Below are 26099 nucleotides of genomic sequence, written 5' to 3' on the forward strand. Positions count from 1 at the left end.
CACAATGAGTTTGGCCACTTGATATCTTCAAGGAATCATGATGCTTATACACACACAATGAGTTTGGCCACTTGATATCTTCAAGGAATCATGATGCTTGTACACATGCGCACGTGCAGACACACACGACGAGTTTGGCCACTTCATATCTTCAAGGAATCATTATGTTTACACACACACACACACACAGGCTAGCAACTTAGACACAAGCATAACATTGACAATTTTGTGACTTCAGCACAAACCCTAGAACAACAAAATCTGCATAAAACATTGCTCCACTACAATTACCTCTGGTAACACTTGTTATGTAACTTTAATAAATTAAAACACCAAATGATAAGCATTGATTTAAAAAAATATAGCAATAAGCTATACGGCAATACAATATAACAAATCATGAGCATAATGAACAATAATGATGAGTAAGATGTATAATTGTGAACTTTTGATTATCCTTATTCATTAGCAAACTTTTCATAAATCTCTTAGCCAACCCCATCCTAGATGTAGAATTTTACGCTCTGCTTTTGACTTTCTTCACCATAGGCTTTGAACAATGTTTATGGAATGTTCAAATATCCACTAGTAAATTATGTATTTCAAAGATTGGTGTTGAATAAATCTCCATTGTTAAATGAGTCTCTTCCATTGTAGTACTAAGATAGTTGAACGCCCGAAAATTTCTAGTATTTCACTCCTATAAGAATCACCTAGATGCAATGAGTGCAAACTAGGTCATTCATGCTCGTGAGATATGGGTCCTTGCGAACCACTTCTCATGAAATACAGACCAATATAGATTGACTCAATACATAGTTGAATCCCAAAGATCATATCACATAATGTAATATGTTAGGCAACATTATGTGGATGTTATGGAACTTGCATTAGTAATCAGATAATCTCAAATTCTGTACTACTAGTCTCAACAAAGATTGCTAAGCACAGTTGTTTGAGTTTGTTACTTTTCAGAGAAGCAATCCAGCATCAATCAAAACATCATCTTAAGAAATGAAAAGTTGCCATATAGAAATAGAGTCAACTATTGCTTAGTCTTCACTGTGGGAAACCAGAATTTATCTGTGATCCAAACTTGAGGCCTAGTCAACTATTGCTTTGAATCTGCACCAATAATGTTTGAACAATTTACTATATAATGGGAACTATGCCATCATGCACACAAGAGAGAGGGAGAGAGAAAGAGGATGGTAGGGTGAACTTATATATACTTGAGAAACAACTGACCACAGATCACATTGCATACAAACAACAAATATTATCAACTACGCTCATACAAATACATACTAATTGCAAAGAAGAATCTTAACAGGTAGAACTTATTCCTGTGCTTAGGACAAATCATAATGTTTCAAGAAGTTAATAATCAATCCCAGTCAGCATCAAAGAATCCAGCATCCTTCATTTCGGAGTAATATACATCCTCTAAGTGCAAATCTTCTTCCTGCAAAGAGACTTTCAGAATAAACAAAAGAACTTTCCATAAATGTGACAACAAAGTTAGGATGCCATATTTTATTAGCATAGAGAAGAAAGCCTTGCCTGGAAAAAGTCCCTAAGAAAAGTTGCATATAGCAGAGGAGGATAGAAAGCATGGTAGCAGATATTTGTAATGCCATAGATCCTGCAAATAATAGAATAGAAGACTTTTAATTAGGTGGTCTTTGTATCCAGGATCAAAACCATCCTCTCAACTTTGCCACATAAAAGATAATAGGATAATTTTCAAGCATTAAAACTTTATCAGGGAATAGGAAAGAAATTCAAATCTCTGAAGAACCAAATTTTACTCACCAGTATCCAAAGCCAATCCCAGATGCCAGCAAGCCACAGCCAAGAGCAGATGTTGTATTCAGGACAAAGAGTGCACAAATATAGTTGTAAAAAGTTGGCTTAGCTGTATACAAATAGAACATATAAGTGATTAAGTATAAGTTCAACTAGAGTTTTAGTTAATAATGTCTCTTTTTGACAGACTCAAGTACATGTATATAATGTGCCACACACCAAATAAATAGCGCAGCAAAACAACCAACTAATGAACTCGACACTAACAAACAGAAATCCCAAGCCAGAATCCTCAACATATCTGCAAAATGCCCAGCGCTGCTCATCATTATGCTAGTACGATATAAACATTATGATAATATGGAAAGTTTTATCTGAGAGTTGTGTTACATCCTATGGGAGCCCTCCCTGCAACCATCTAGGCAAAAGTAGTATAAAACTGTTGAATCATACTTGGCAATCATATTCCTCTTCAAGAATAGAAGATAAAGAAAAACATAACCACAATATAATAATGCCAACATATGCATGCCCACATAACAGGAGAACAGAACATATGAAAATCAAAACAAGAAAAAAATTAGTAAGAGGACATGAAACAACATAATTATCAGGATGAATGGGATGAGCTCAAGTGGTAAAATATAGTGTTTGTCAGAGTTTCCTCTAAAAAATAATAACAATCACAAGTTGCTACAAACACAAGGATTTTTTTTCCTTATTTCATGTTGCACGAGGCATAGAAGTGGAGAATACATAGAACTTGCAACCTTTCTTTGAATTATCTGAGACTCCTAAGACATTATTTGATTAGCTCCCATTGCAACTAAAAAAAATAACATTTACTCATTGCTACACACTTTAGGACACGTGGTGTAGAAGCAAAAGCATACACAAAAGTTGAAATCCTATTTAACATTATTTAATATTTTAGTATTTATGGAATTTTTTTTAATAGCTTCATAATGGAATAGTTTCATCTTAGATGGAAACTTCAAAATGAAGATGAACGATCAATGATAATTAGAAACATTCAACATACCTAAAAGAGTTGATGTTAGTGGTCTTCCTCTTCCCAATCTCACTCCTCTTCTCTTCTCCTATTTCCCTCTTCTCTTTTAGTGATTGCAAAAGATAACGGGCTAGGGTTTCAAAAGGTCTTTTAGGTTGGAAACCCTTAGTAAGCCTTCCTTTTAAGTTTTGAGTAGGACATTTTTATGTTTTACTTTGTGCTTTTTTTTATAACAATGTAAAGCCCTTGTTTTTGGTTGTCAAGAATGCTATATCATCTCCTAAAATGCTAGGATGTACCCCAAAAAGGACTAAATCCCTACTCTAGGGGGCATCCCAAGAACAAACACCTATTGGAGCCCAAAAGCCCAAGATGGTTAGGGAGAGACATCCAAGGATGTCCCCACCCTATGAGGGGCCCCAAGAACCACCACCTATTGGGGCCCAAGCACTAGGAATAGCAAGGGAGTGTTTCATCCCTATCCCCATCCCCAACCTAGGAGATGTATATAAACTTTAATGGAAGTGGGTAAAATACAAGAGCTTCTATTTAGGAGCCCCAAGATCAAAACCCCAAGGCACATGATAAATCATCAAAGTTGGGTAGAATACAATATCCAACCTATTGGGTGTAGGCATACTCCATTGGATGAGGTTGGGTGCAACCATATTAGATGAGGTTGTGTGCTCCTACTCAGTAAATTCAATGTAAGAGATACCCTTTAGTCACGACAACAAAGGTGAAAGTTCCCCAAAACTTAAAAGGGATAACTTAACAAATCAAAAAAATCACAATCATGACATGAGTAACATAAGACAATCAAACAACGATTTCTCCTCATTAGACTAATTTATAGTTTGTCAGAGCAAAATGGAATATCTCCACAAGAAAATTATTTAGCAAGTGCTTCCTTTCCATAACTCAACATGCTATTGGTTAGTTATATTTATATGCTTGCCTTAGAGTGGAACATATTGATCTAGCTGAATAAGTACACATATATCTTTATATGCAAAAGGTGCATCTTTATCCTGCCCCCCTTTATCATTGCTGCAATATAGTTTGAGTTGGTTTGAATCCTGTTGGTGTGTTTTTTATGAACGTTTAACTCAGAATAAATACCCAGAGATATCCTATTCTCTATTGATCAAAATCTTCTATGTGCTAAACAGATGGACTGTGTGATCACAAAGACGACTCCAAGGTTCTAGATTCATGCGGATAGTCTCAGTTGGTTCTTTGTGATATGCTGGTAATCTCAAGGGGGACTTACACAATTGTTCAAGGAGTGAATCAATTAAAGGATTATGTTGATTGCCGACACTTGTATCTTTCTCTTTTTTTTGAAATAATTTTGCAATAAGTTATTTTTCAATCCCTACTAAGACTTGAAAAAAAGGGCAAAAGGGAGGGTTTTGGAAGATAATTCTAACCCTAGGCTAATCCTATGAACTCTGGAGACGGAAATTGCAAAAGTGGAATCCAAAACCAATTCTTGCTTCGCCAAATACAACAACTACACAAGAACGATGCAATCTTCTAAGGAAATCAAAAGATTTTCATATCACTCATTCACCAACATCTTGAACAATGAATAAAGCAATAGAAGTTAAATTTCCTTTACTGATTCAGGCTAACTTTGCACAAAAACTGAAAATCATCCAATTAGCAAAAGTATGAACACATCATTCCACATTGAACAATTATGTTAAATTCTTCATTCAATCTAACAACTTGGAGATGAAATCTATTCTATTGAGAGCTAAGAAACCATGTTAACTCGCAAAAGTAGGCAAAAATTCACCAACAATTGAACAATGAATTATGTCTTAGCACTTAAGAAGTATCACTACAACAATTTCTCAGAAATCTCTCCCTTTACAAATGAGAAGATGAGGGTTTATATAGGCACCCCATTACCAAGCACCAGTCGAGATTGATCCAAGATCAACCGCCAAGATTAACAGATAAAACCCTAATTAGGGTTAATTGCAAAAAAAAACTCCTTTTGGCCAATGAGAAAATTACAATGCTTTGGATAACCAATGAGAAAATAGGAGCCATTTAATATCTTCCACTTGTTGAGTCTAGTTCATTGCACTTGATTGATGACTGGGATGCCACCTCAGCTTACCTTGCAGATTTGATTCCCCACCATGAAGAAGTGTTGATACCTTACTCTTGGATTTTTGAAGGAAATTCAAGATGATTAGAACATTTTCTTCATTAAACTTATCGCTCCTTGGTGTTCACCGTCATTCTAAAGTTTTCTTTATGTTCGAACTAATCCTCATCTTCACTTTGATCTTGCGCTTCTTGAACAATCCTCCATATTGATAAATTTTTTATTTTGATTTTGGATTTCCAAAAGAAATCTGGAGTCGATGTAGAGCCTTTCATCCTTGGACTTAATCTTCTTGAATGTCTTGATGGAGTGTAAGTCCTTCTTCTTTGTTCCATTCATCTTTGGATTCCACCTTGAAGCATGAATGTTGTCCTTACATGCATTGTGGAATCATCTTTCCAACCGGTTCCCTTGTTTCATCTTCACCTTTTTGGAAATCCCTTCCTAAGCTAACATCTACTACCTGAAAATCACGAAAACTTTCAAAGTTAAAAACAAAGAGTTTGATATTCACTTAAGGAATTATGAAGGATATTTCTGATTTACTTATGAATTTCCAGAAATCAAAATGAGAATCAGACTTAGTCAAGTCTGATATAAAATAAGTGTTGGCATTATTGGCATTAAGTTATCATTGATGTCAACTGGTTTGGCAAGATCACCGGTAAGTAAGAAGTGGTGACCGGCATAAGAAGAGCAAGACATATGATGACAATGCACATGTGAGTGAGCAGACAAAAGGAAGGTTATCGGTACACATGAATTGTGTCATATGTCGGTAAAGCAGGCTTACCGGTAAGGCACAAACCGGGATGAAGGTCGGTTGTTTGTTTGTGATGAAGAGGTGGAATGTTAAAAGAATCACAACAACACCCGGTGAGCAAAACAGAGAGGATGGCATGAAGATATACCAGAAGGCACGATGAACTATCAAGAGGATGTGCTGCCGGTACAGAGGATGTTTGTTGGTCATATCGGTAAGGTGAACTAAGCCGGTAGTCAACCTTGGTCAACAAAGAATGTCAAACCGAGATAGAAATCCAAGCAAAGGTGGATGTCGACAAACATAACAGCTGGATGCCAGGTGGTGATATTGCACAGGTCGATGAAGTGTGCATCGACGTAACAAGTCAGCAAGCAGGTCGACTTTTATAAAGAACCTGCAAGTCACAAAGGATGCCAGAGGATTACGACTTGAAGAAGGCAAGCTGGCAAACGACTGAACTGATCCTGCAAGTAGATTTGATCTTCGTACCTGTTTGCTGAAGGAAACAGCAAAGCCATTAATGGCGTATGACAGAGAAAAGCAGAAAAACATAGTGCAGACCTCCAGATTTAGAAAACGCACATTGGAATGCGAAGCTTTGCTGGTGTTGATCGATGTCATGAAGATCATATCCTTGGAAAAGAAGATCGAATCAAATCTGGTTTGGTTCGAGTTGGAGAAGGCAAAACCTAACACGGCATTGGTTGAATGCGGCTTTAAGCGGGAATCCAAGATTATAAATATATGAGCTCGACACAGAAATGATTGATGCTTGATGTGAAGGAGAGTGAAGAGAGCTTGAGCACAAAGAGGGATCATCTTCATTAGAAATCATTCTAAGAAAGTTGTAGAGTGAGTTAGCAGGCAAACCGGTGAGAGGGTCTAACCGACAGAGACAGAGTATCGGTAAACTGTTGCAAGTCTAACAGTTAAGCTAACTGGTGAGGTGTGATTGATTAAGAAGGCATCCAAGTGTGACATAGTGGATTGTGAGGCTAAGAGAGAAAGAAGAGAGGTCAAGAATCGGAGAGAGTAATCTGATAACCGGCAGTGTCAGATCCAGTGAAGAAGAGAAGACTGTTAACTGGCAGAAATCTATTTGATCAAGTGTTGCAAAACTCTTTTGCAACCAGAAGCTATAACTGTATCAAAATTGCATTTCAATACACATCACCAAGTTGAAGCTTGGTGCAGGGGTTGGTGCTCCTTGGGTTGGTGCCCTAAATCTTTGTAATTCATTGTTTCACTTGTGAGGTTGGATTGGAGCAGTAGTCTCCAGCAACTTTTCTCACTGAGGTTTTTCCCATATTGGGTTTTCCTCGTACATCTGGTGTTGTGGGTTGCATTTGTGTGTTTGTCTCTTTTGGTATCCTCATTTGTCTTACCAGTTTGACTGTTTAGTGCTTAGGATAATAACCGATATTCTAAGGTTATTTTTCAAAAGGAAAAGAATTTAGGAACCACTAATTCACCCCCCTCTCAGTGGTACATTGTGTTCAACAATAAGATCAGACTTAATGAAATTAGAATCAGAAATTAGACTTGAAAAAAAAATCAGAAATTGTGAAATTGAGACTGATTTTGAAAATTTTCTTCCTTCAAAAATGCAAAAAGCACGAAAAGCAATGCTATTCCTTGAAGAATTTAAGGTGGGAAATCACGCGCAAGTCTGAGAATCAGAATTTTTAGACGGGAAGAAGGAAGTCTTGAAGTGCAATTTGAACTTGAAACTCTAAAAATCTACCTTAGAAATTTTTATAACCCTGAAAATATTGAAGTAATTCCTAAAAAGAATTGCTCACAACTTGGCCTGATTTCCTCTTGCACCTGAAATTCACTTTGAAAATCTACCTTACAACTTGAAAGGGATTTTTCTTAAGAGCTTGAATTCTCTAGTATGAGAGGCAACTTGTGAATAATGAATTGCAAAGGCTATGTCTATAAAGAGCTCAACCTTTGTTTTATTTCACTTTTTTTTTTCTTTTTGTTTTGCTTTTGTGTTTTATTTCTCTTTTACTTAGCAAAAACTTCTTCTTTGCAATACTTGGGCAAACTTTTTGCTTTAATTCCTTTTTCCTTTCCTTCAACACTGCCAAAAATTGCAAACTCTTCTCTCTTTCAGCTGAGCAAATTCTTCTTGTGCTTTATTTCTTTCTTTTTTTTTTGCTTTAATCATTTATGCCTTCAACACTTAGGCAAATTCCTCTTGCTGTTTTCCACCTTTGCTTTATTGTTTTAATTCCTCATGTCTTCAATACTTAGGCGATTTCCTTCTTGCCTTTAACTTTGCTTTTCTTGTTTTAATCTACCAAATTTTCTTCTCAACTTGGGCAAATTCTTGTCTTAATTCCTTTTTTGCTTTATTCACCTTACCAAACTTTCCTTTGTACACCAAGGGCGGACTTCATCATGACTTAAGGATCTTTCCTAGTCCCTAAGGCAGACTTGCTATGTTGATAGGGAATTATTCCAATCTCCCTAGGTGGACTTAGTAGTAGGAGAAGGAACTTTACTCACCTAGAGGACGGACTTGACACATGGAAAGGGAAGTTTTCCACAAGGCAAGGGCGGACTTGCTCATTAGTTAGGAACTCTTCAACCTTGCCGAGGGCGGACTTGATGCTTGATTAGGATTTGTCATGCTTGGGAGAGTGGATTTCACATCAACTTGGGAATTTTCCACACCTAGGAGAGCGGACTTCATGTGATCTTGAGGAAAATCTTCTATACTTAGTCAAAATTTTGAATTTTTTCCCAAGGTGCTAACACTTAATCATTTTCCTTACCCACTCCTTGGGCGGACTTCAAGGTGTCTTAGGAAATTTCTTACCAAGGGAGGGGTGGACTTTGGTTGCACTTGAGGAACATTTCTCTCATTTTGGGCAGACTTTGCTCTTGCCCAAGGAACTTTTTTTCCCTCCATGAGCCGACTTCATAGTAGGATAAGGAACTTTTTCAAGTTGCCAAGGCAAACTTCATGTTGCTTGAAAATTCTTCCTCTCCATGTCATGGGCAGACTTGGTGCTGCCTTGGAAATTTTCTTCATTTCTGAGTGAATTTTGACACTCGAACAAGAAATTTTCACCATTCTTAAAGAAACTTCGTGCTTAATCAGGAATTTTCTTGACTCGTAAGGCGAACTTCATCATGAAACAAGAAATTCCTCCATGGATAGGCAGCCTTCATGATTTGAACAAGGAATTTCTTAATTTGAGTTCCAAACTTAGTCAAATTCTGGTGATCTTCAATTAGCTTTTAGAAATTTTCCTCTAGGTTCGAAAACTATTTTATGCTTGATTTGTTCTGAATGATCTTTCTTGACCTGACTCTTAACCTGACCCAATGACCATCTATGACCCAAAAAAATCAAAAAGCAAATTTCTATTTTTAGAAAAAAGAAAACCGAAAAAGCAAGTTCCCGGATTGGCCCCAAAATGCCAAAGACAAAACTTTCTAAATTTAGAAAAAAGCAAAATTCCCTAGAAAAAGGTTGTCAGAATTGACCTTGAGAAATTGTGATTTTACTCCTTCGACCTTTCTAAGCACAATTGTAGCATCAAAACACCCTTTCAACCATTCCTTCACTTTACCAACTTTAGTGACTTTCAAATTTTGAAACCCTGACTCATTTGCAAAGATAAGAAATCAGAGACAAAATGCTAAGACACCAAAACCCTAACCTAAAAAGCAAAAAAAAGGGGGGTCCCCATTTGCAATGGGCCGATGTGTGAAAACGTCACAACAAAGCCCAACAACTTTTCTTTCCCCAATTTTGTCTCTTGCTGAAATAAAGACTTTCAACATCAAGATATCCTAGCTGGGGCAAATATAACCATGAAAAATCAATGCTTGTAAAAATTTCAGCCTATGAGTAAGTTATAGGTGTGCCAATCAACTTGAACTTAAACCCCAAGCTGGTGACTACTCAAAGACAAAACAACAGTCTATGATCCACAAATGGATCAAAATATAAGCTAGTCGCACAACAAATCCATGGCAGAGGTCATAAATTGAGGTACTCTTTCAATGAAGGAAAATGTTTTAGGCAAAAAACAAAGGTGTTTCAAGCTTCTGTACAAACCATCAGTTCCAACAAGGGGCAATTGCACAACCACCATTTTTAAAAAGTGATACTCTCAATTGCTGAGCCAATTACAAAATTGGTGGTCTGCTGTAAGTGGGGATTTCATCCACATCAAAGGAACGGCCTATGGCATTCCAAACTCTGCAGTTTCTCTCTTCCTCGCATCTTTTCAACTTCTGTTTGAGCTTGTACAAGAATAAATAACCATTTAAAATGCAAAATAAGCATTAGAGGAAGCAGCCAAGTGATGTTTGAATTGAATTTCTAGTTATATCATGAGCAATAGTCTGTATAAGTAGGTTGTAACAATATAGAAAGCGAAGTGTGAGAGTTAATGACTAATTTCAGGAGCAGAGCAAATGTTCTTGCATGTTGTATACCCAAAAGGACTAGAATTTGAGACGGTGGACAAAGAGGGCAGTAGACATCACTTTTGCCAGACTTTCTCCCAAAGTTTGGGCTTGCAAAAGTAAATCCTTGTGTCTTCCATTCTTATGAAGCTAAACTGAATACGATACTCCTAATCAGCACACCAATTACTGATTCTAGCCTTGTGACAACTCAAACCAACCTTTAATAAAGCAAAAGTGTAACCAGTACTTAATACATGGAAAAGTCATACAGATCATCTAAACATCATCAAGAAGCAACATCAACATAGAAACAGTTACAAGAAAACAATGACAATGACGAAGACAAGTAGTTTTACTTGGAGAAACCCTAAGAAGGAATACTCCAATTGAAGGACAAATACCACCTCATTTCCACTATTGAATCAACTGAATATAGTCAATACAATGTACCAAAAGGCCTAAACATGACCTATCAAGCTCAACAATTTACAATAACTTCAGAGCACATCAATCTGCTGCTCAATTCCAATGCTGGCTATGAATGAAAAACATCTTGCTCACATTGGTAAACTTGAGTGCCAACCTATTGGCAGGCATCAAAACATGTTTAAATAATTGTCTATACATTTCCCAAGGCTAGAGTCACGCAACACAATACATAGAAGTGGGAACAAACAGTTGCAACCCTTCAGATTCCATATTTCAAACACACAAGAACAAAATCACCACTCCTTAGAGAAACAGTTCACCGGTTCAGATAAATTTGCTGGAGTGAGCCACAGTTCGCCATAGCAGTCAACAAGTTTGTTGGGGCATTCTATCTATTCATCAAGGCAAAAACATGTTTACCACCTATGTAAGCATTAAACTCAGCAAACATGGAAAAACATCATGTTTTTTATTTTAAACCACACATACAAGTCCACCTTCTTCCCCAAGATGCTCCAGTCACGTTGAGTCGTCAACAAACCCATATACAAGTCCTTGATACTCCAAATCCAACAAGAACCGATTTATTCACATGAAAAGACTCCTCAACTAATCTTCCTTGACTGAAAAGGAGAAACGGTGACCTTGCAGTCATGATCAAGATCTAAATTTTTTGAATCATACCTCCTCAATTAGGAGGCTGTTGGTCCCCAAAATCTTAGGGAATTATAAAAAGCGGAGATTTCTTTCCAGTATCCTTTTTAAGATACCATTTTGCTTTGGTCAGGATTGTCCTTTCAACCCAACCATGTTCCATACAATCCCCTACAAGTCTACCTTTTTTACTTTTATTGGAGCACATCTTGTTCAACCTCCTCCAAAGGACCTGGAATGGGATCTTCCATGGATGGCAAAACCAACTGTTCTTTTTCATACAACATTGAAGGCTCAAACAATCTCAAATTCTCTACATTAACCACCAAATACACTTTCATGTATAAAGCTAAATCAAGTTGGAACACATTCATACCAACTTGTTCTAGAAATCAAAAAGGGTCATACCTCAGTGGTTTCATCTTCCTTGCTGCTCCTTGAAGCCTATCCTTGCCCATGAATAACCAAACTCTATCACCCCCCTTAAACTTGTTTGTGCTCAGTATGGTGTTGGTCATGCCTTGGTTTCTACTTCTCTTGGCTGTCCTTGGTCTTTTCTTACACTCGGAGCTGCACTTGACTAACGTGTTCAATCAAATTTTCAGCTTTATCAACCTCTGAGTCAAAAAAATTGCCCTTCTCTTGTAACTGTCTCACAACTATATCAAGCAGGTTAAAAAATAGAAAGCCATAGCATACTTCAAATGGCAAATGATTTGTTGAAGAATGAATTGCCTGGTTATAGGAGAGTTGCATAGAATTCTGTGATTTTCTCCAATCAGGTCCACAATTCTTTCCAATAAAATACACCAAAACTTACCAAGAAATATGCAACCCAATCTGAAATAATACTGAGGCAAACCAAAGTGAATCCATACATTCTTTTCCAAAGTCCAGCTGTATCCTTACCCATTAGGGTCTTTACATGGGATTAAGAGAAACATATTGCTGAATCTATCAACCATCACAAAAAGATAGTCAATACTCTTTCCATGTCATGGACAAACCGCATACAAAATCCATTGAAATGTTATCCCATGGACGAGGTGGGATGGGAAGTGCCTGAAATAATCCTAGGTTTTTATTATTAGACTTGCTCATGCTGCATAGTTTGCAACTTTGAACAAATTTTGCAACATCACTTTGCATATAGGGCAAATGAACATACCACTGCAAATTTGAAACTGTTTTTACAACACCAAAATGACCGGCTAAGTTTGTAAGTAGTGTCTCTCAGAAACACTGTCCTCCTCTCTCTGGGAACATAGCAACTTACACTAGAACAGATGTCTTTCTTTGACATAAAAATCAGTCCTACGAAGAAAACCATGATGCTTACCTTCCTTGAGCTGCTGATATAACTCTCCAAAACCTGTCATACTCGTAATCTTCTGAATAAACCTCCTTTGCAAAAGGTTCAAGAAAAGATAAAAGTAAAAATAACTGATAACAATGGTGGCCTTGACAATAAATCAGCAAGCTAATTAGTAACTCCTTTTTATACCTGGTAACCAAATGGAATCGTTGTAGGTCACCCATCCACTTATAATGATGAACCTGTTGAAGCTTCATTTGAGCTTGAAGAGATTGAAATGGCTGGTGATTGGTATGCATTGTAGTCTCTTTGCCCAGCAAACATTGTTTCCACTTTTTAACCACTTGTCCCAACACATAAAGATCCTTAACATAAGTGCAATATCTAAGGATGGACCCATGAAACAATTCAGAATGGTAACATATAAGTGTACCTCCTTGCATTAGAACAGCCCCCATAGCAATGACGGAGTCCCTTGAAGATGTGCAAGTTGCTCAACAGAGTTGACTTCCACATTACTCGTGCTAGGGATTTTCAAAAGCAAATTTGAAACATTCATGAATATGTTTGATCACAAGTTTCCTAACCTATGTAAGATGGAAAAAGAAAAATCAGAAATGATTGGATGACTGAAATTAATAATATGGTTAAATTCCAGGGGTGAAATCATGGGTGACCTTCCAATTCTAGCGCATATTTATCATCCATTGAAAGAGGTGACTTTTCTCAAGGCAAATACTGAAATTTACTTAAAAATCTTGGTCTCTATAGGTGACAAGATGTGATGGGTATTCCCTATATTGGCACCCCATTTTTATCTGAAACAGAAAATAGCGTTTGCATTGTAAATAAAACAAAAAAAAAGATATCTTTATTGATATTACCAAACTGATTACAATATACTGTTGGCAGCTTCAAAGGGATTCCTCCTTAGAGCAATGCTCAACACAAAACAATATTCGAGACAAATCTCTCTTGCCAAGGCATCACAATATATATTGCTTAACTAGAGACAACTACTGCTTCACCATAAATATGGGATAATAGTTCTATTCTATTTAGATCATGGGATCACTGAAAAAGCATATATATCCAATCCTTTATTTATTAACACCCAATACATAATAAGAGTTAGGGCATAAGGGTCATAACACGCCCTACCTCTTTAAAGAAATTGTCCTCAAAGTTGAAGATAGGGAAACAATTGTCGGAGGAGGTGGAGTGGCTCCCAAGTCATATCTTCTACTTGCAAACCTTGAAATTGTACCAACAAATTTATTATAGTGCAGTGGCAAAGTTGGCATGAACACCTATCTAGGCTAGCCTCTAGTTCTAAGATGATGGATCCTTCTATATCAAACCCTAACAATGCTTGAACTTGAATGTGGTGGCCAAGAGCCCACTTCAAAATTATATGTGAAAAACAAGATGGATCTTGGAAGATTATCGAAGGTCCAACTTGTACAGAACTGGTCCAATCCTTTTGTTAAACTTGATGAGGACCATTGCACTCACGTAATAATATTTGGCTGACTTTTTAGATTCAAGTATACTTGCTTGTATGATTGTAGGCAATAGAAAGCTTTATCCCCTTCAATGAAAACACACTCAAGGGAGTATTGATATATTTGTTGCTTCATTTGGTTCCAAGCCAAGTACATTTGCTTGTAAGCAAAGGAAAGTCTTATCCCCTTCATTGAAGACACACTCAAAGTAGTGTTGATCTATATGTTGCCTCATTTAGTTCCAAGCCATTGTCATGTTTGAGGGCTCAAAGCATATTAACTTAAGTACTAAGGGAAGAATCAACTACCTATACATAAGAACTACCAAGAAAGTAGTACAGGAGAGATGGAGGTAGTTGGACATATACTACTTCATAGGAAGTCACCTTTGTTGTCATGTGATAAGTGATGTTTTATATCCATTTAGCCAATGGTAAACTTTAGACTAGTCAACCTATTGCTCCAAGGCCAAGCAATGAAAGTCAGTCTCTAAGAAATTGTAGATGAATTTTGCCTAACAATCAGTTTGCAGATGGTATGCAAAGCTCATATTTTATTGGGTTCTATGCAGCTTAAAAAGTTCCTTCCAAAAATGCTAGTGAAGGTTAGATCAATGTCACAAATGATGAAATGAGCATTCCATGGAGGCAAAAGATATGATCCATGAATATCTGAGCAACAATAGAGGCTTTGAATAAATGTGCTAGTGGACAAAACGGGCACACATAAAGAGATGATCCACCACCACAAAAACAAACTAATTTGGCACCTAACTTCAGCAACACTTCAATAAAACACATAGATATATATATATATGTCCATACCTTAGTGGGAATTGACAATGATTGTTGCATGGACCTAGACCTTGAAGTGTTTCTCCTTTCTAGCATTAGTAGGTATTGTTGGGAATATTACATCATTCTCTTAGCTCTTAGTATAATAATTGGGTTTTTTTTTTGAAGTGTTGAAAATGAAACAATTTGATATATTAAGGAGTTCTTACAGGAGGTTTCCTATAAAACATGATATGAGAATCCTATAAATGTGTAATACTTATTGAACAGAAACAAGGAGAGAAATAAAATATTTTTAGTGTGATAAATCTGCTCCTAATTTCTCTCATGGTATTAGAGCCTTCTTGTTGTGGATCTTGAGGCATTTGGAATCAACCTTATCCTTGTCAAAATTTTCCTTCAACAGCTGATGTGCTTCAAGTTATTGTTGTTGTCTCCATTGGGCATTGCAATTAAAGATTGTCCCACAATAGTGTTGGTGTAATAGAAGAGAAGGCTGAGCTACAGCTTGTTAAGTTGCATTTTTCTTAGGCCACCTACTCCATTGTATAATGCATCATGTGCATCGTTAAGCATTTTAGTAAAGATTGTCATGTTGCCAAGAAAAACCCATTATAGCAACTATTTTATGTAGCTAAAAATGGCATTTTCAAATCTGGACAGCTAGAGGAAGTTGCATATCCTTCATGACCAAAGTCCGTTACTTTGTCTTTGTTATTTAGTATTGTTGAGAGGCTTTCCTAGTAAAAGCTGTGGTGAGGAGAGTAGATCTGTAGGCATTTTTTTCCAATTTGGAGGTGAGCTGGAGCAAGCAATCATGCCTCATAAATTCTGAATGTCACAATATGCTTTCATTCTAGAGTGTGAGAAATGTGCCAAGCCAAAGTTGGGCGCCCTATCTCCTCAAGTCTCAAACTTTTACTGTGCATTTTCCTCACCACTGTCGGGACACTTTGAACTATGCATCACTTTGACCTTAGCAACAATTTCAATAACACTTTATAAAATCACTTTTAAGTACTTTCTAATTTAAAAATAAAATACAAATTGCCTTTTATAAAATTAAAGTTACTTTTCAAGCAACTTAAATTAAATTATTAAATTATTTCCTTGGTTTGAAAAAGGTCACATGACAAATTTGTCTTGTGTTCTCAATTCTTCAAGATCCACCCCAACATTTGGTGAGCTTCCTCTTTGCTCCACTTATCTCCACAAAATCTCTATTTTCTGTTTTTTTCCAGCATTTCTCATTTCTTCACATCTACTTGTGGCATCGAATCAGCTTAGTAGTCTCCATAACCTTCTTTCATCAATTTACCACTCCATTGTATGACCTCTCTACATTTATTCCCCAAATGTTTGTTGAACTACTCCTCAATTGCTGCTTGACTTCTCTTCCACCACCATTCTTTTTTTGTGCTAGCAACTAATATCATTGTGGATGTTATATATAATTTGAGAGGATAATCATTGTGAAAGACCTGTCCAACCTTTACTCTTTCACACTTGTTTTGTGGTTCTAACAATTCCCTATGAGACACTACTAAAAGGAATCATGCTTGACTCGACGATAGGTTCTCAAGAAACCCACATGTCTACTCATCTGATATGTATGAAGGTCCCCCAAAAAACCTTATTTTGATGAGTGAGTTTCTATTAAAAAAAACCCCAATCTTTATACCACAAGAATCTCCTTTCCACACAAATTTCTTGGATACACTAGGGTCTAGTTGCAAGCACTTGATGAAAAATGAAATCTTTGGATCCTTCTACTATTCTTGTCTAGCCTCATTTACCTATCTTCCTAGAGTATTGAAATGGCACAAAATAATGCTTTTGTGTTGTCTTCTCTTCTAGATAATGCATCTACTAAAACATTGTCCTTGTTAGCCCCTTAGGCATTTGGCATTGGGTCAAAATTGTGAAATGGAACAGGTGACTTGGCACACATGCTTTGCCAATTTGATTACGCATATGTTCTAAAAGGTGAACATTTTAAGTCACTTTAAGTGACCATGTGCAATGCATATGCTCTAATGTTATTAAGTCACTTTCGGTGACTATGTGCATGTGAAGGTAGTCACTTTATAAGTGACTAGGTTTAATGATCTTTACTTATTGACCATGGCCACGGGAATTTTGTTGTAAAAGGAACAAATTATATCTCATATTTGTTACAAGGTTATCGCGGATGACCCTAAAGCTTATTGGGAAAAAGGTTTAGTTTTGGTTTCATTTTTTGTTACCACATTTCAGCGATAACAGACTGGGCACAAACCCTAGCCGCTTGCAGAGACGGGCGTGAAGAAGTATTCTACAGGCAGAGCATGGTTTTTTCTTTGTCTTTGGGCCACATTTGACAGCCAAGTGTGTTCGTTCCTCTTGCAGTGATTTGTATAAAGATTACTTAGTTTACTGGTTCAATTTCATGTTGAAAAATAACAGACTTTTAAAGATGTTAAGGGTTTTTGTTAAAAATGTAAAACAAAGTTTCAATTCCAAACCCTTCTGCATTCGGTATACAAAGAAGTTATGTTACACTTATTTAGGGCTTCTGTTAGCATTGAAATGCATTCCATTCCTGTTCAAAACTTCTGTTGGTATTCAGAGAACGTAATATGTAGCTTGGTTTACAAATTTTGGTTAACTAACTCATGGCAGATTGAACAGTTACTGAATCAGTTGTATTATTCTGGTCTTGTCGGGCATACAGAAACCCTTCTTTTATTTTTGGGTAACCTGACAGTCGGTGAATATATATATATATATATATATATATATTGCATTGTGTTGTAAAATAAAAAGAGCGTGCAGTGTTGAAAGAAGAAGTTAGTTGTGTAACGAATTATCACTCTCAGTTCTGTAATCTATTTCAAAAATTGAACAGCAAAATTTGTAAGAGCGGTCATATATTTTCTCTATATGCATGTAGATATGAATAGTATTTACATGTACCTAGGGTAGAATGTATGGTTAGCTAATACAGTTGAAATACAATTCCTTCTGTAAAGAAGATGTTGTGTAATAAAACAGAGAGGAAACTCTGTACTTGAACTCTCTTCATATTTTTGAGACATTTGTAAGCCAGTGAGGCATATCAAAAGTCTATCAGTGAGATAGCACTGTCAGTGAGACATTGTAAAAGATTTTGTTTGATAAGCCAGTGAGGCAATTCGAGTGATTTTATTCCCCAGGAGGGTTTCCACTCAGGACATTTCTGATGTCAAATTTGCATACTTCTATAAGTTGTCTTGATGGTGCATTTTGTTATCTAAAGTGCTTTCTAAAAGTTCAAAAATCTGTGAATTTTTTTTAATTTGTTCTTAACACTGATTCACCCTCTCAGTGTTAAGCGTACTCCTACAAGTGGTATCAGAGCCAAACCCTTAAAGAAAACAAGGGGCTCCTGGGAGGAGTACAAATGGCTAGTCAAGATGGTCAATCCTCTGTAAGATCACCTTTATTTGATAGATCTGATTATGCTTTTTGGAAGTTCCGAATGCGAAGGCATTTGACTTCTCTTGGATTTAAAATCTGGTCTGCAGTTGAAAATGCTTATACTTCTACTAAGGCACCCTCTACTCCCGACGAGGAGAAAGAGTATGAATGTGATGCCAAAGCCTTTAATGCAATCTGTTGTGGCTTAACTAATGATGTGCTAGTAAAAGTCATGGACTGTACTAATGCCAAAGAAGTTTGGGATAAGCTCTCAACTATCTATGAGGGCGATGCTCAAGTTAAGGAGGCTAAATTGCAAAGTTTTAGGGCTAGATTTGAAAGTCTTAAAATGACTGAAAGTGAAAAAATTGCAGACTACTTCTTGAGAGTACAAGAAGTTGTAAACTCAATTAGAGGTCTTGGTGAAGAATTAAAAGAGCCTACTGTAGTCAAAAAGGTGTTGAGGTCACTTAAACCTAGATTTGACTCAAAAGTATCAGCTCTAGAAGAAAGAGACGTCAGTAAAGTCACTGTAGATACTTTGCATGGTGTCCTTCAGCTTATGAAATGAGGGTCAGTGATAATTGTCCAACAAAGGAGAAAATGAAAGTTTGCCTGACTCTGAAAATTTAGATGAAGATGATCTTGCATTTGTGAGTAAATTAAAGAGGGGAACAAGAAAGTATAAAGTTAAACTACCTTTCAAATGTTTTAATTGTGGCAAAATTGGCCACTATGCCTCACAATGTCCTAATAAAGATCTAGATAGTGATGATGAAGATATAAGGAAATCTGATAAAAAGAAAATGTTCAATCATAAAAAGAAGAGTGTTTTCAAGAAAAAGAAAAGCTTGTATGCGGATGTAACTGATAGCTGTTCTGAAGATTCTCCTAGAGAAGAGGAAACATTGTTTATGGCTGTTTTTACTGATAAAGAAGAAGAATCTGAACCTGATATAGACTTGGAAGGAGAATTAAGGTGTGCTTTAAAAAAATTAAAAAACTGAGAAAAGAAGCACAAAACAAGGATCAGTTAATCTCTGATCTTAAATTAGATTGTGAAGAAGGCAAAAGAGTTCTTGAGGTTACTCAAGAAAAACTCAGAACCAAAGAAGATGAATGCTGTAACTTGGAATCTGAAATAGTTCAACTTTGTAAGAAGCTAGACAAATATTCTGATTTGGTGAATATATCTTGCAAAGACAAAGTGTCTTTTGAAGGGCAATGTTCTAATCAAGTTGAAGACAAACAGGATACAACTCAGAAAAGTAAGTTTGTTTCTAACTTTTCTGGTTTTTGCTTTAATTGCAATCAAGTAGGTCACAAAGCTAGTAATTGTAATATGCCACCTAGTAAAAGACCTAACTTGGTTAATGGTTTTTTATTCAATTTTCTAAGCAATCTAAAATGCTTTAAATGCAAGCAATCTAGTCATATTGTTGCTTTCTGTGAAGCTGGTCTTAAACAAACAGTGAAGTCTCCTAAAGAAAAATTAGTCGTGAGACCTAAAATTCAAAAAGAAGCCCTTGTTGTACAAACAGCCCTTCATGCTGTGAAAAAGAATCTTTGGGTGCTTGACAGTGAATGCTCTCACCACATGACGAGTGATAAGAGCAAATTTGTGTCTTTTGAAAAATATCCAGGTGGTGCTGTTAGATTTGGTAATGATCAATGTATTCATATTACTGGTAAAGGAACAGTCCTACTGGATAAAAATACACCCATTCATGATGTTTATTATTTAGAAGGGTTAACACACAACTTATTAAGTGTTAGCCAAATTTGTGACAATGGTCTTTATGTTACTTTTTCTGCTCTAAGCTGTGAGATTAAGAAGAAATCAGGAAAACTTATAGCAGCAGGATTCAGAACGAATGGTAATATCTATAACCTTTAAGAAAAGTCCAGCTGTCAACAAGAAACATTTGTGTGCTTTATGAGTCAGATTGATGAAACTTGACTTTGGCATAGAAGATTAGGTCATATTAATTATGACAATTTAATCAAAATCAGTAAAAATCAGAATGTCAGGAAAATGCCAATACTTGTAAAACCTGACAATCATGTGTGCAAAGAATGTCAAGAAGGTAAACAGACTAGAGTCAGTTTCAAGCCAACGGAATACTCATCTACCAGACCTTTGCAATTGGTTCATACAGATCTTTGTGGTCCTACAAGGACTAAGTCTTTAAACAATGAAAGCTACTTTATGTTGTTCATAGATGACTATACCAGAATGACATGGGTTACCTTTTTAAAGCATAAGGCTGAAGCTTTCAGCAGATTTAAAATATTCAAGGAATGGTTGAAAATGAAACTGATTTAAAAATTAAATGCCTTAGATCTGACAAAGGTGGTGAGTATACTTTACAAGAATTTGTAGAATTTTGTGAAAATCATGGAATTAAGAGGCAATATTCTGCTTCTAGAACACCTCAACAAAATGGGGTAGCAGAACGTAAAAATGGAACAATTAAAGAAATGGCTAGAACAATGTTGCAAGATGCAGATCTTTCAAACACCTATTGGAAAGAAGCAGTTCATACTGCAGTTTATATTACAAATAGAGCTCAGTTGAGAGTAAATACTAAGTTTACTCCATATGAACTATGGTATGGCAGACCAGCAAACGTTGGCTACTTCAAAATCTTCAGTGGCAAATGCTATATTAAGAGAAATGTTGACAGTCTTGACAGCTTTGAATCAAGATGTGATGAGGGAATATTCTTAGGATATTCTACTCATAGTAGAGCCTATAAATGCTATAATAAAAGGCTTAAGAAGATCATTGAAAGCACAAATGTTAAAGTTGATGAAGAGTTTGATAAAACTATACAAAAAGCTGAAGATGATAATACTGAAAATCTGCTTGACAATGAACCAAAACAGTCCTCTCAGCCTTCTAATGTTTTGCAACAGCCTTCAAATATTTTACAACAGCCCTCTAAAGATTCTAAAACAAGTGAAGAATATGAACAAAATGTAGAACAAAATGTGTCCAATGAACAATTAGAAGGTACACCTATTAGATCCACTAAGCTGCTACATAAAAAGCATCCTCATGATCTAATCATAGGTGATACCTCAGCAGGTATTCAAACAAGAAGGAAAACAGCTGAAATAAAGAACCAGGTTTATCTTTGTTTGTTGTCTCAAGTTGAGCCCAAATCTTATACTGAAGCAAGTCAAGATGCTTCTTGGATCAAAGCTATGCATGAAGAGCTTGATCAGATTGAAAAGAATAAAACTTGGGAACTTGTTCTTAGACCTGAGAATAAAAATGTCATTGGTGCAAAATGGGTCTTTAGAAATAAACTTGATGATAAGGGCAATATAGTAAGAAACAAAGCCAGACTTGTGTGCAAAGGCTATGCACAAATTGAAGATTTTGATGAAACCTTTGCCCCTGTAGCAAGGCTTGAGGCTATAAGAATGTTTTTAGCATTCTCTATATATAAGAATTTTACTGTATATCAGATGGATGTTAAAACTGCCTTTCTAATGGGGATCTGGAAGAGGAAGTTTATATGGAACAGCCATAGGGCTTTGTTTGTTCTGCAAAAGAAGATTATGTATACAGGTTAAGAAAAGCCTTATATGGTTTAAAACGGGCTCCAAGAGCCTGGTATGCCAAACTTGACAAACATTTGCAGGAACAAGGCTTCTCAAAAGGAGTTGTTGATAGCAATTTGTAATTCAAAGTACAAGGTGAGAATATGCTCATTGTTGTTGTTTATGTTGATGATACTATATTTGGGAGTAATGATAAAGCTCTCTGCTCTAAATTTCCAAAAATCATGTCTTCAAAATTTGAAATGTCAATGTTGGGTGAACTTTCATTTTTCTTGGGCCTTCAAGTTCATCAATTAGAGAAAGGCATATTCATATCTCAAACAAAATATGCCAAAGAAATGCTTAAAAAAATTCAAATGACTGAGTGTAAACCGGTTGGAAGACCTATGGAAACTTGTTGTAAACTGCAACAAGAATCAGATCAGCCTGATATAGATCATACATTATACAGGTCAATGATTGGTAGTCTATTATATTTGTCTGCAACAAGGCTTGACATAATGCACTCTGTGTGTTTAGCTTCAAGATTTCAATCTTCTCCTAAAACTTCACATTTAAATGCAGTCAAAAGAATAGTCAGATACATTTCAGGCACCTTGGATTTTGGTCTTTGGTATCCAAGAAATAATGATTTCACTTTAGTTGCATATTTTGATGCAGACCGGGCAGGTTGCCTTGATGACAGAAAAAGTACATCAGGAGGTGCTTTCTTCCTTGGAAATCGTTTAGTAGCATGGCATAGTAAGAAACAAGAATTTGTTGCTCTGTCTACAGCTGAAGCAGAGTATGTTGCTGCTACTGCTTGTTGCACTCAAGTGTTGTGGATGATACAAAAACTACAAGATATCCACATTTTTGTTACTAAACCAGTACCCATTCTTTGTGATAATACTAGCACAATCAATATTTCAAAGAATCTTGTTCAACATTCCCGTACTAAACATATTGATATTCGTTATCATTTTCTTCGGAAAAAAGTTCTTGCTAACGATGTTTCTCTGACTTTTGTGGCATCTCACGATCAGGTGGCTGAAATTTTTACAAAACCCTTACCAAAAGCTACATTTGAAACCTTGAGAGATAGATTGGGTGTTTTCTCTCTTCAAGCTCTTCCTTAATATTTTGTCTGTATACAGTAAGGGGGAGCTTTTTATGTTCCTCAGGCATTTGGCATTTTTTGTTCCCTTTGGCATTGCTGTCAAAGGGGGAGATTGGTAAGATATGATTCAGTGGATTGTCAGTGATTTTGTGAGATTCAGTCAGTTTCAGTTCATCAGACAGTGGATTGTTAGTGTTTTTGTGAGATTTTCAGTCAGTTTCAGTTCATCAGATTGGTTTTGGTGAGATATGTTTCAGTTAGCTCAGTGGATTCAGTGGATTCAGTTTCAGGACTTGGTTCAGCTTGGCCTTATTTTCCAGATCTTGATTTGGTTATATATGCAGATATTTGCATTGCTGTTTTATTTTCCAGATCTTGATATGCAGATAGTTGCATTGCTGTTACACTACCTGCTGATTGGTTCAATTTTAATGCTGTTCAGTACTCTTGTTTATGCATACTGATGCTGTTGTTGTGATACAGATGGTATTGACACCAATGCCAAAGGGGGATTTTGTTAGCCCCTTAGGCATTTGGCATTGGGTCAAAATTGTGACATTGAACAGGTGACTTGGCACACATGCTTTGCCAATTTGATTATGCATATGTTCTAAAAGGTGAATATTTTTAGTCACTTCAAGTGACTATGTGTAATGCATATGCTCTAATGTTATTAAGTGACTTTCGGTGACTATGTGCATGCGAAGGTAGTCACTTTATAAGTGACTAGGTTTAATGACCTTTACTTGTTGACCACGGCCACGGGAATTTTGTTGTAAAGGAACAAATTATATCTCATATTTGTTACAAGGTTATCGCGGATAACCCTAAAGCTTATTGGGAAAAAGGTTTAGTTTTGGTTTCATTTTTTGTTACCACATTTCAGCGATAACAGACTGGGCACAAACCCTATCCGCTTGCAGAGACGGGAGTGAAGAAGTATTCTACAGGCAGAGCATGGTTTTTTCTTTGTCTTCGGGCCACATTTGACAGCCATGTGTGTTTGTTCCTCTTGCAGTGGTTTGTATAAAGATTACTTAGTTTACTGGTTCAATTTCATGTTGAAAAATAACAGATTTTTAAAGATGTTGTTAAGAGTTTTTGTTAAAAATATAAAACAAAGTTTCAATTCCAAACCCTTCTGCATTTGGTATACAAAGAAGCTATGTTACACTTATTTAGGGCTTCTGTTAGCATTGAAATGCAGCCCGTTCCTGTTCAAAACTTCTGTTGGCATTCAGAGAACATATTATGTAGCTTGGTTTACAAATTTTGGTTAACTAACTCATGGCAGATTGAACAGTTACTGAATCAGTTGTATTATTCTGGTCTTGTCGGGCATACAGAAACCCTTCTTTTATTTTTGGGTAACCTGACAGTCGGTGAATATATATATATATATATATATATTGCATTGTGTTGTAAAAGAAAAAAAAGCGTGCAGTGGTGAAAGGAGTTAGTTGTGTAACGAATTATCAGTCTCAGTTCCGTAATCTATTTCAAAAATTGAACAGCAAAATTTGTAAGAGCAGTCATATATTTTCTCTATATGCATGTAGATATGAATAGTTTTTACATGTACCTAGGGTAGAATGTATGGTTGGCTAATACAGTTGAAATACAATTGCTTCTGTAAAGAAGATGCTGTGTAATGAAACAGAGAGGAAACTCTGTACTTGAACTCTCTTCATATTTTTGAAAAATTTGTAAGCCAGTGAGGCATATCAAAAGTCTATCAGTGAGATAGCACTGTCAGTGAGACATTGTAAAAGATTTTCTTTGATAAGCCAGTGAGGCAATTCAAGTGGTTTTATTCCCCAGGAGGGTTTCCGCGCAGGACATTTCTGGTGTCAAATTTGCATAATTGTATAAGTTGTCTTGATGGTGCATTTTGTTATTTAAAGTGCTTTCTGAAAGTTTAAAAATCTGTGAGATTTTTTTTATTTGCTCTTAACACTGATTCACCCCCCTCCTCTCAGTGTTAAGTGTACTCCTGCAGTCCATGCCCTTCTGATGAATGATTTCAAAGTCATGTCCAAACATCTTTCTGACCCACTTTTGCTTCTCCTCCAAGGATAATTATTCGCTAAAAAGTATTTGGGAGTAGTAATGATTTTTCTTGACCTTAAAGTATCTACCCATCAAATAGTGTTGTCATTGCTTGAGTATGTAAAGGATTGCCAACATTTCCTTTTCATAAGTTCAATGGGATTCTTACCCTTGACTTGTCAGCTCTCACATGCTTTAGGTAGCCAGTTTTTCAATAGAACTATCCCAATTCCAAGCCCTAATAAAGCATCACATTGCATAATATTTGCCTTCATAAAATCTAGAGTAGCTAAAATTGGAGTGGTGCACTTGGCTACTTTGAGTTGGTCAAAGACTTGTGTGGCTTCTTCATTCCAACAAAAAGCATTCTTCTTCAACAATGTTCTAAGTGGGACAGCTCTTTACCCATAGCTCTCGAAAAAAAAAAACATTTTTAGGATCTTATATGACCCTAAATCCTCTTGGATATTTTAGCATTTTAGAAATCTACTAGTTGAGAATTGCCTTTATCTTAATGGAATCCACTTTTACAGCCTTGTGTGAAACCATATGACCCTAGCACTCCACCTCTTGTACTCTAAACAAACATTTGGAAGGAACAACAAAAAGCTAATTTTGTTTCAATAACTAAAATACTGTACAAAAAATGGTTTAAAAATAGCATTCACCAACTCTAAAATATGGAAGGAACATTTGTAAAACCAAATGGTACAACTAGAAATTCATAATGACCCTTGTGTCCAAAAAGCAATCTTTAAAAAGTTCACTTCTCTTATTCTAATTTGGTCAGATGGCAAAATCTTAGATCTAATTGATAAAGATCAATGGCCCATCAATAATCAAGCAAATCATCAATGGGAAGAATAGAAAACAGATCTTTGACAGTGAGCTTGTGGAGCTCATGGTAGTCTAGAGCACGAATTATCATCTTTCTTACAAACCAGCATCACTAGAGAAGAGCATGTGAATAATCCCTGTCAGCCATTTCTAGGCCCCTCAATTCAATCTCAGTTTTTTGTAAATAGGAATAATGATAGGGCCTAATGTTGGGCGGTTGGATCCTTGGAATGACATGGATAGCAAGATCATAATCA

The 26099-nt window shown here is 36.2% G+C and overlaps 1 protein-coding gene across 1 annotated transcript in view; it reads right to left on the reverse strand.

Annotated features, from left to right (window-relative positions):
• Positions 1-1007: 1007 nt before the first annotated feature.
• LOC131859424 (protein CANDIDATE G-PROTEIN COUPLED RECEPTOR 2) overlaps positions 1008-26099 on the reverse strand; it is a 55900-nt gene continuing 30808 nt past the window's right edge. The window contains exons 4-6 of the mRNA XM_059213144.1: positions 1816-1918; positions 1564-1645; positions 1008-1465 (exon numbers count right to left, since the gene is read on the reverse strand). Of these exons, the coding sequence (XP_059069127.1) occupies positions 1388-1465; positions 1564-1645; positions 1816-1918 (263 nt within the window). The 3' untranslated portion in view covers positions 1008-1387. The remainder of the gene's footprint in view (positions 1466-1563; positions 1646-1815; positions 1919-26099) is intronic.

This window comes from Cryptomeria japonica, chromosome 10, assembly GCF_030272615.1.
Source record: "Cryptomeria japonica chromosome 10, Sugi_1.0, whole genome shotgun sequence".
In the NCBI taxonomy this organism is placed as follows: domain Eukaryota; kingdom Viridiplantae; phylum Streptophyta; class Pinopsida; order Cupressales; family Cupressaceae; genus Cryptomeria; species Cryptomeria japonica.